Source organism: Chelonia mydas, chromosome 24 (genome assembly GCF_015237465.2).
Source record: "Chelonia mydas isolate rCheMyd1 chromosome 24, rCheMyd1.pri.v2, whole genome shotgun sequence".
NCBI lineage: Eukaryota > Metazoa > Chordata > Testudines > Cheloniidae > Chelonia > Chelonia mydas.
Genome location: NC_051264.2, coordinates 2,534,056 through 2,544,450, shown reverse-complemented (window position 1 = coordinate 2,544,450; position 10,395 = coordinate 2,534,056). Strand labels below are relative to the sequence as shown.

Below are 10,395 nucleotides of genomic sequence, written 5' to 3'. Positions count from 1 at the left end.
GTTACCTGTTACCTTAGCTTTATGGTCTATATTGTTTCTGCAGCTTAGTCTTATGCTCATATTGGGCTTTTGTCCTATTTGATGCTGAGGAGAAAAAAAACGTTGATTTATCAGCAAATGTGGGTTGATGTATCTATGCACTGACAGACAGGATTTAGGGTAAACAGCTGATTTTACCCTCAGGATGCTGTCTTGGGATACAGCTGGTGAATGTGTTGTTTTTGTTGTGACGTTCACTAACCATAGTGGGGGGTTTCTATTTGGGTCAAGCCAAATTGTGTTCAGGTTTCCACGTTTCAATACATTTTGTCACAATTTTAGAGCATATGTAATTTTGGAACGGGGGGTGTAAAACGATTCAGTGTTTGGGAGGGCTGGTGAGGAGGGAGGGGTATATATCTCACACCTCTGCAGACTTCAGCCATAGCTGGGTCTGAAAAACTCACTAGCAGGGAATATCCCAGTGGTGACCTAATCCGGTCTAAAGCGTGGAGAGTGGCTCTCCGGTAAATCACACATCCAGCCGTGACCTGGGCAGGAAGACCGTGTTTCTGACTGGTTAGCCATTTTGACCATGGGGTCTGCCGGTCAGGACAAAGGGGGGTTCAAATTCAGCAGCTCCCACCACAGTTCCACTGAAAAGTCAACACTCGTTTTCCTCTGCCGGTTGTTTCCATTCTTGTGGTTTGTTTATGTAACTGAAATCTTTGCAGTTCTCCCCTTGGGCAATAGCACTCGGGTAGGATATGGTGAGGCTTTCTCAGAAGAACAGATTTTGGTTTGATTCACAAACACTCACTGATATTTTATATATCAATGGTCTTCTATTACTAGGATGGCAGGAGTATGTTACTTGAGTGGGAGGCCCAATTTGGAGTACTAGTGTCATTTTAAACTATGTGTGTAAAAGTCTGTAATGTCATTTCCCGAATCAGGTGGTGCTTTATAGCCTGGGAATTTAATCATAAACTTTCTACCTATCATGAGACTTAAGCTCTGATTTTAGGCTTTCAAGGGAGGCTGCAGAATCTGATCAGTGGAGGTTTTGAAGAACAGGTTAAACAAACACCTGTTAGGGACGGTGTAGGTGTAGTTGGTCCCACCTCAGAGCAGAGGGATGGACCATATGACCTCTTGAGGTCTCCTCCTGCCTTATATTTCAAACAATTCTATGATTCTATAGACTATTTAGAACAGGGAAATACATTCTTTTTGAAAGTCATTCATTTATTCCCATTCTATTAGAGACAAGTGTAACAAGCGGGTAATTCCCTCTTGTGCAGAGAACCTACACAGTGCCTTTGACCAATTAATGTACTGATTTTCTTCTCTCTTATGAGCATGAGTGGGATTGATGCAGGACATAGAGCTTGTACTGACTTCCTGCAGAGGGGAGAATTTCATCCAGAGTGTTTTGGAAAGAAAGAATGGAGGGGAAAGGAAAACCAAAAAGCCGATAATATGATGCAGTATAATTTTTAATGGGAATGAGCATCGGAGTTTACACTTACAGAATGAATGAATGCAGAGGACAGAAAATGTATTTTCAGGGTTACAAAGAGAGCCACAACCAATCACCAGCTCCAAAGGGATGCGTGTCACACAACCTGTTCTGCGGTCTTGCAGCCAACCACGCCGTTTGAAAATCATCTCACATTTTCCACCAGATTAAGTCACTTGTGGTGGACCGTTCAGCATCAAAAAGGACAAAGCAAAATATGAGCATAAGACAAAAGTGCAAAACCACTAGACTGTAAAGAAAAGGTAACATGTAACAAGAAGAAGTCATACAGAGGCCTGGTTTATATAGGCGATGAACACCCACAGCCCCCACTGATTTCGAGTGGAGTTGCAGGCTCCCATTTTTGATAAGCTGAGTGGTGAATCTCTCTCTTCTCTTTCATTTCCTGGTTGTTTCTTCTTCCGTGGATCTTTCTTCTGGGTTTAACATGGGCCACAGCTTCCACGGCGGGAAGAATAGCACCTGCTACTGTATCTCCTCCCATACCCACATAAGTCCCCATAGCCACCCCCGTATCCACCACCGTACCCATACAAGCCCCCATAACCGCATAAGCCCCTATAACCATATAAGCCCCCATAACCACCCCCATATAAGCCCCCATAACCACACCCATATAAGCCCCCATAACCACCACCATATAAGCCCCCATAACCACCACCATATAAGCCCCCATAACCACCCCCTAAACCACCTCCATATCTACCCCCGTATGCACTACCGTAAACTCCACCATAACCAATTGAGCCACCCAAAATACCGCCCCCAGATACACCCCCAGCTCCATAGGGTACAGCTGGTAAGCTGCTTCCCACTACACTGTGTTGTGGGAGAGTAGAGAGAATTGGTCCTGGGAATAGCACGGAAACTGGTGGTGGATAGACCACTGCTGTCGAGTCTCCACACGAGGTGATACAAGGCTCATTGCGGGCAACAACACATGGATCTGGGCATATGGCAGGATAACATGAGCTGGGTCGGTAACACAGGTCTTGGCAGGAAGACATCTTTTGTGGTGGTCGTAAACCTGAAACACACAGAAGGGAGTGGAGGAAATATAACACGCTGTGGGTAGAGCTGCTGGTCAATAGTTATATTTCAAACCTGACCTCCACGGTTTAATGGAAACAGCAAGGTCAGATCATCAGCCCAGGCAACCCATTGGGATTCCAGTGAAATCACCCGAGGAGCTGGCAATGTGTATTTACACGTAAAGGCTCAGAGTATGCAGTCTATTATCCAAGTCGTCTAAGGCTGAGAATTTTCATAGCTGTCTGAAGAATTTACATGTCCAATCCCAAATTATAACTATTGGGAACAGAGGTCCAAATCCCATATGTAGATTTTAAAATCCCAACGAGATATTTTGAAAGTCAGCATGTCCAAACATCTACGATTGGCAAGCTACAGAAAGTCTCCTGTGCAAAGAAAGACGCTTCCTGTCCCAACCTTTGTAAAATCACACCCCAGGACTTAGGTCAAAATTCAAACTATCAATAAAGCAACAATTGGCAGCACTCGGAGCCGGAGAGACTTACCAAGTTCACCAACGGGAAGAAGTCAAGAGAAGTGGATAGAACAACCTGGAGTTGCAGGCACTTTTATACACCTTCTTAGCCAATGGGAAGGATAGTAGACACCCTTTATGCACTCAGACCTTGTTATTAACCCAATAAACTATTTTCTTCAATGTGCAACTCCTCTAATTATTGTAATGGCTTTGATCATGGTTAAGGATTACTATTCAATTCACAGACCCACATAGGGTGACATGCATGCTGCTACTGGCAATTCCCTGTCATCTTGTATCTTTATGGTCCTGATCTCATCATGGTATCATTCCATTGGCTTTCTTGGTGTCAACAGGGGACTAAATCTAGCTCCATGTCTTTAATTCTGCTTTGAATAATCTCAGACTATGTGGGTGACTCAGGGGTGTATCACTGATACAATCTGCTGTCATGTACAAGATTCCACATTAGTTCTTTATATCCGGACTAGTATCTAATTAGTGGCAAGGTGGAGTTTACCCTTGAAACTCCTTGGAGGATCAGAGGTATTACTTAGCATGCTTGGAATACCTACCCATACCAATTCACTATGTGTTTGCGCCAACATGCTTTTGAAATCCGTGGATGTCTTTCCAATCAATGCAATAGCCTTCAAACTAGGCCTCCTGGATTACAATACTCTCCTGGATTCATGGCCAATTTAAGACCTATGAACAACTTCAGTACCCGATAAGCCTTCAAAGTGGAGCTGAAGCAGGATCAAAATGGTGAATACAGTTTTATTTTCTACCTCTGCCCAGAGATGACATTCAGCCTAGTGGGTTTAGGCATTCCCCTCAGAAGAGAAGTGCAGTTAAGTGATCAGTGGTTTAGAGCCAAGGATTCAAGTGATAATCAAAATAGAACCCACAAAGTCTACTGACTGCAGTCATTTCCCTGAGTTGCAGCAAAGAGTGGCAACAGGTGAAAGGAAAGAGTGCAGTATTGTGTGAAGTCTTGGGAGTAGAATCTTGGAATTGCATCTCCATCCAGGCCCGAACAAGACAGTGGTGTTCTTCTGGGACAGTGCACCTCACAAAGCCCCGGAGGGATCGCACGAGACATGGAAACGAAGTCCACTGTCACAAACACACAAAATGAGTCTTCACTAATGGAGTCTAATGTCTTTTGATGACCATCATTTTTACAGTGAATTGGAGGTACCATAGCTCGAGATAACAAAAGCTACATCATCTGTACTGTTGAATCTCTGCTGCCTTTTTGGATTGACTCCTGGTGGAGCTCTCGGGCTCTGATATGGTACCATTTGCACACCCACATTGCAATAGTGTATAGGACAATGGTAGCTTCAAGGCAGTGAAGAATCAGGCCCTTCAGTTCTATTTCCATCTGGATCCTGAGGTCCATTCGAAAAATCAGTTGAACTAACCGTTTGCCCTGCATTTCCATTGGAGGTCTCAATTGACAGCCGTGTACAATGCAGTTTTATAGCAGGGTAATATGGAGGAGGGTTCAATAAAAAAGTCTCTGCTCCTAGTGAAACTGCCTTGATTTTCCGCCACTTTGCCTAAGGATTTCACTCTCAAAAACAGGATCATCCCTCAAGCTCATGAGGGGTAAATTTGCATCTTAAACTGGTGTAATTCTGGAGTTACTCTGTAGAAGTCAAATAGCGATGCTGGATTTCTACAAGCAAAAAGGACAACAGAAGCCTGACCTGTGTCTTGTACCAGAGGCAGGGCAAACCCAACCCTTTGATCTATCCAATCTATCTATTTAAACCATGATTTTCTAAAGGAACTAGTGTTATTGGATGCCTGAGTTTTGGGCTCCCACACCTCCCTATCCCCTTTGTTTCAACTTTAGTGGGAGAAAAGGACTATTTAGTCTGTATTCCTGTTGCAGAAAAGTTGGAATGTGTGGAAATCCAAACACAATTTGCCACGACCTGAACATTTGGTTTGACGCGCCCATGTGCTAATGAGCAAAATTTAGGGCAAGCAGTTGGTTTAATTCTCAGGAGACTGTACTGGCATATATCTGCTGCATGTACATGGTTGTGATGTTGACATCACTATTATGTTTTCCTTGCATTGCACATGTTCCAGTACCTTTTGTTGTAATTTTGGAGTACATGTAGGGGTGTAGGTTTATTCGGGACTTGAGTTGGGATGACGGGATGGATATATATTTCCCAGCTCTGTGGAATTGAGAGAATATCCCTGTTTCCTGCTCCTTACCCCCCGATAGCTCCTAATCCTTGCGCGTACAGCTTCAGACATTAATAAAAAGGTGGCAGTCTCTTTCATAGCAATTTATGGTTTCCCTGTTTTATGAGGCCAGCAATTCTCACAACACCCATATGAAACAGGTAGTTATTATCTTCTTACCTAAGAAAGTGATCACTGATGCCCAGAGCCTAACTGAGTTGCCCAAGGCCACTCCGGTGGAAAGATGGGGAAACTCGGGCACATCTAATTCCTAATAGTTATCATTTGAACTCTAATATCTCCAGGATGCGTTCAGGGCTCCATCGTGCTGTTTGCAAGACAAGCCGAGAGTCTCCGACGGTCCTCATCTCAAAGAGTTGATGAACTAACTAGACATGACAGAAAGGGTGGAAGGAAGGTTTATCATTCCCATTTTACCGATGGGGAGGTGATGAAGAGGGAGACGAAGGGCAAGGCTTTCAATACACTTTAGCACACTGAGTGCTGAGCTCTTCTGAACATCTGGCCCCAAGTGACTTGCCCAGTGTCCCGCAGGCGACGAGTAGCAGAGCTAGTAAAATGGAACTCAGATTTTCTTTCTCTCAATTCCTGCATGGCCTTATCCACAAGGTCATTCATCCTCTCTAAGGTCCGCCTCTGTTCTTCAGTTCTCTAGGCTTCATTGTGGCGTTTGTAATTCTCTTTTGAGATCGACATCCTACAGTTCCCTTGAAAGTTTCTGGTAAAACCCACAGCAGAATGAAAGCCAGTGACAATATTTAGGTTAAATCCCTGCCTGTAAAAAGTAAGCACATGGCAGACTTAGAATATTGCTATCGCAGACATACGGTACTTCAAAATTAACGTGGAAAATTGTAACATGGAGCACGGAGGAGACAATGTTACTCATGCCGGTGATTTTGTTAAGATTGAATCTCAGAATGCAAACCAGCTCTGTGCAGCATCAGAATACAGTACCTTGGTTTCTAATTCGTACGTGTCAGCAATTGATGCTGATAAACAAACAGAAAATGTTATTTTGTGAAAAGAGATCACTCAGCTTATGGAAGCTGTCATCGTTGACTTTCCTTCAATGGTGCTACGCCAACTTATATCAGCTGAGAGTGGTGGCTCTCAAACTGCAGTTTATACTCATATGAATTCAGAAATTTCCAGACTCGATTCAACCACTTGTTCACATCCTTTAGTGTTCTGTCTCTTCTAGAATAAAGAAACAGAAACCTCAGAAAAATTACGAAGGACAAAGGTGTCCAATATAGAAGAAAAATGCCATTTCTTCTTCTTCTTCTTCAAAATTTCTTCATTACACCCCAATGATAGAGAATCTCTTTGTCAGTCTCTCTCTAATTATACCTGAGTATATATGAGAGGCAATCACCATAGTTAAATGGAAATAGTAGGGTGAGATCCTAAGCTGGTGTGAATATGTTGACTCACATGAGTTAGCCAAGTATATTTCTACGTACACATATTAAAAAGGTGCCAGAATAATGTTGTCTAATATCAAAGTCGCTTTAGCCTGAGCCATTTTTTTTTCTTGCCTAAGGATATGAATTAAGCAGAATTAGTGCTCTCGATATGCTGTGTGGCTTTGAAATTAGCTGTTGGTGGTATTGATTTCTAATGGTTGTATTGATCCGGTGCTAAAGTTGGTCAGATTCTTGATTAGTCTTCTTTCTCCTGGAAGCTCATTCCTCAACCATGCCTTCCCCCCTCCCTCCGATGACTAAGTAAACTTTATTTCCATCTCTCCTGGTCTTCTTCCCAGGTTTTGTCAGAAACATTGTCCCTGAAGAACACCACTGACTTGCTAGGTTATGAATGGAAGTGCAGTTCCAAGATTTTAATCCTAAACCTTTAAACACACTGCACTCCTTCCTTTCATCTACTGCCCCTTTGTCACGCAACTCAGGGAAATAACTGCAGTAAGCAAACCTTGTGTATTCAATTTTGTTCATCGCTTGAGTCCTTGACTCTAAAGCACTGATCATGTCTTCAGACTGGAATGTCTAAGTGCTTTAGACTGAGTGGTTTCAGAGTAGCAGCCGTGTTAGTCTCTATTCACACAAAGAAAAGGAGTACTAAATTGGTCAGTCTCTAAGGTGCCACTAGTACTCCTTTTCTTTTTAGACAGAGTGTTATCTCTGGGCACAGCTAGAACACAAAAGAATATGCACCGTTTTGAGACTGCTTCAGCTCCACTTTGAAGGCTTATCGGGTATTGAAGTTGTTCATAGATCTTAAATTGGCCATGAATCCAGGAGAGTATAGTAATCCAGAAGGCCTAGTTTGAAGGCCATTGCATTGATTGGAAAGACATCCGTGGATTTCAAAAGCATGTTGGCACAACACATAGTGAATAGTTATGGGTAGGTATTCCAAGCACTCTAAGTAATACCTCCCATCCTCCAAGGAGTGCCAAGGGGAAACTCCACTAGTGATACACCTCTGAGTCACCCTCATATTCTGAAGTTATTCAAAGCAGAATTGAAGAAATGGAGCAAGATTTAGTCCCATTTTGACACCAAGAAAGTCAGTGGGATGATAACATGAAGATATCAGGCCCATAGAGATTCAAGATGAAAGGGAACTGCCGGTAGCAGCATCCATGTCATCCTATGTGGGACTAGGAATTCTCAAGTAATCATTAACCATGATCAAAGCCGCTACAATATTTAGATGAGTTGCACATTCAAGAAAATAGTTTGCTGGGTTAATGACAAGGTTCAAGTGCATAGAGGGTGTCTGCTATCCTTCCCATTGGCTAAGAAGGTGTATAAAAGCGCCTGCAACTCCTGGCTCTTCTATCCACTTCTCTCGACTCCTTCCCCTTGGTGAGCTTGCAAAGTCTACTTGGCTCCAGTTGATACAATTGCTGCTTTAGTGAATGTTTTAACTTTGAACTAATTCCTGCTCTAATAGGGTGTGACTTTAGAAATGTTGGGACAGGGGCATCTTTCTTTGGGTAGGAGTCTTTCTGTAGCTAGTCAATTGCAGGTATTGGTGGATGCTGTCTTTTCAAACTATCTGGTTGGGATTTTCAAATCTGCATATGGGATTTGGACCCCATTCCCAAAAATTATAATTGGAGATTGGACATGGAAATTCCTTACACAGTTATGAGAAATCTCAGCCTCTGTCTACTTTGATAATAGACTGCACTACTCTGACCCTTGATATATAAATACACATTGCCGGATCTTCAGCTGACTTCATTGCAGTCACAAAGGTTTACCTGGGTGATGATCTGACTCTACTGTTTCCATAAAACATTGGAGATCAGATTTCAAATATAATTTGAATATATATATATACGTAGTCTCCTTCAGGGCAAAGTTAGCCTGTGCTTTAGGTGTGTTGGGCAGAAAGTCACTTTAAGGGCACTTTACTCCAGAGTGGACAACTTCAGAACTCTTATACCTTAAACTGAGGCGTGTGATGCTGCACATTACTAGAGATAATATACTGGGTGAGATGGACCACTGACCTGATGCAATACGGCAATATTTGACTTTTTACTGGTACAACTCATGATTTTCGATCCAGATCTTTAGCTGGTGTAAGTCAAAGTAGCACATTTGAGTGACAGGCAAGTATGATGATTTAGACGATCTGAGGGGTCTAGACCCTGTGTTAAACTGGTTTAACAGGAACACTTGAACAATTTACTGCACCTCCATAATTGTCTAAAATGGGTTGAAAATTGCAGCCATCCATGATGGAAATATTCTCTATTGTGGGTTAGGAATTAGTCTGAGTCTTTTTTCCTCATCCTTCAGGGGCTGGTGGGAATGGAAGGTCATGTGGCCATGGCACAAATAGGGCCTCAGAAAACCTGCTTCAGGACATGCTCTCTGGCACAGGTTTCCTTGTGATCTTGGGCAAGTCCAATGGGACCAGAATCTCAAAAGGGCTCAGCACTCACTAATCCTAGCTGGACTGGAAACCCATCCTTGAACCTCCTGAAACCAAACCCACAGAGAGACTAAGGCATCTAACCTCCCCTTTAGTCCCAGGCAGAACCTGAGAGTAGGCAGTCACTTTTCTATTTCACTTGTGGGTCCCAATCCAGTAGATATTCTCAGTGTGCACCTACCCGTTGGGACCTCACGGAAAAGACAGCTAAGGCAACTATGTCAGCAATACTGGGGGCTGGCTGGTTGGTGTGGACGTTCATAAGAATACCCGGATATGTAGCCTGCAGAAAGGGACCTACATAGCCCCCATTATCATAGAACACCAGCGGTGATTCTCCTATTCCATTGTCAACAACGTGTTATGTTTCCTCTGCTCCCTCCTGTGTGTTTCAGGTTTACGACCATCACAAAAGATGTCTTCCTGCCAAGACCTGTCTTACCGACCCAGCTCATGTTATCCTGACATATGCCCAGATCCATGTGTTGTTGCCCGCAATGAGCCTTGTGTCACCTCGTGCGGAGATTCGACAGCAGTGGTCTATCCACCACCAGTTTCCGTGCTATTCCCAGGACCAATTCTCTCTACTTCCCCTCAACACAGTGTAGTGGGAAGCACCTTACCAGCTCTACCCTATGGAGCTGGGGGTGTATCTGGGGGTGGTATTTTGGGCGGCTCAATTGGTTATGGTGGAGGTTATGGTGGTGCATACAGGGGTAGATATGGAGGTGGTTTAGGGGGTGGTTATGGGGGCTTATGCGGTTATGGGGGCTCGTATGGGTACGGTGGTGGATACGGGGGTGGCTATGGGGGCTTATGTGGGTATGGGAGGAGATACGGTAGCAGGTGCTATTCTTCCCGCCGTGGAAGCTGTGGCCCATGTTAATCGCGGAAGGAAGATCTACAAAAGAAGAAACAACCAGGAAATGAAAGAGAAGAGAAAGGTTCACCACTCAGCTACAACACTACTCAAATCAGTGTGGGTTTTGGTTGTTCGTTGCTTGTATAAATCAGGCCTATCTATTCTTTCCTCTTGTTACCTGTTACCTTAGCTTTATGGTCTATATTGTTCTGCAGCTTAGTCTTATGCTCATATTGGGCTTTTGTCCTATTTGATGCTGAGGAGAAAAAAAAACGTTGATTTATCAGCAAATGTGGGTTGATGTATCTATGCACTGACAGACAGGATTTAGGGTAAACAGCTGATTTTACCCTC

At 43.5% G+C, this 10,395-nt stretch overlaps 2 protein-coding genes across 2 annotated transcripts; one reads left to right on the top strand and one right to left on the bottom strand.

Moving 5' to 3' along the window:
• Positions 1-1,767: 1,767 nt before the first annotated feature.
• LOC119564100 (scale keratin-like) lies at positions 1,768-3,126 on the bottom strand. Its single transcript, XM_037882827.2, has 2 exons — positions 3,061-3,126; positions 1,768-2,549 (listed from the first exon to the last, which is right to left on the bottom strand). The coding sequence occupies exon 2, from the start codon at positions 2,527-2,529 to the stop codon at positions 1,945-1,947; it is 585 nt and encodes a 194-aa protein (XP_037738755.1). The 5' UTR covers positions 2,530-2,549; positions 3,061-3,126; the 3' UTR covers positions 1,768-1,944.
• A 6,468-nt stretch (positions 3,127-9,594) lies between these two features.
• LOC119564104 (scale keratin-like) lies at positions 9,595-10,065 on the top strand. Its single transcript, XM_037882831.2, has one exon. It carries the CDS (start codon positions 9,595-9,597, stop codon positions 10,063-10,065), a length of 471 nt encoding a protein of 156 aa, XP_037738759.1.
• Positions 10,066-10,395: the final 330 nt, after the last annotated feature.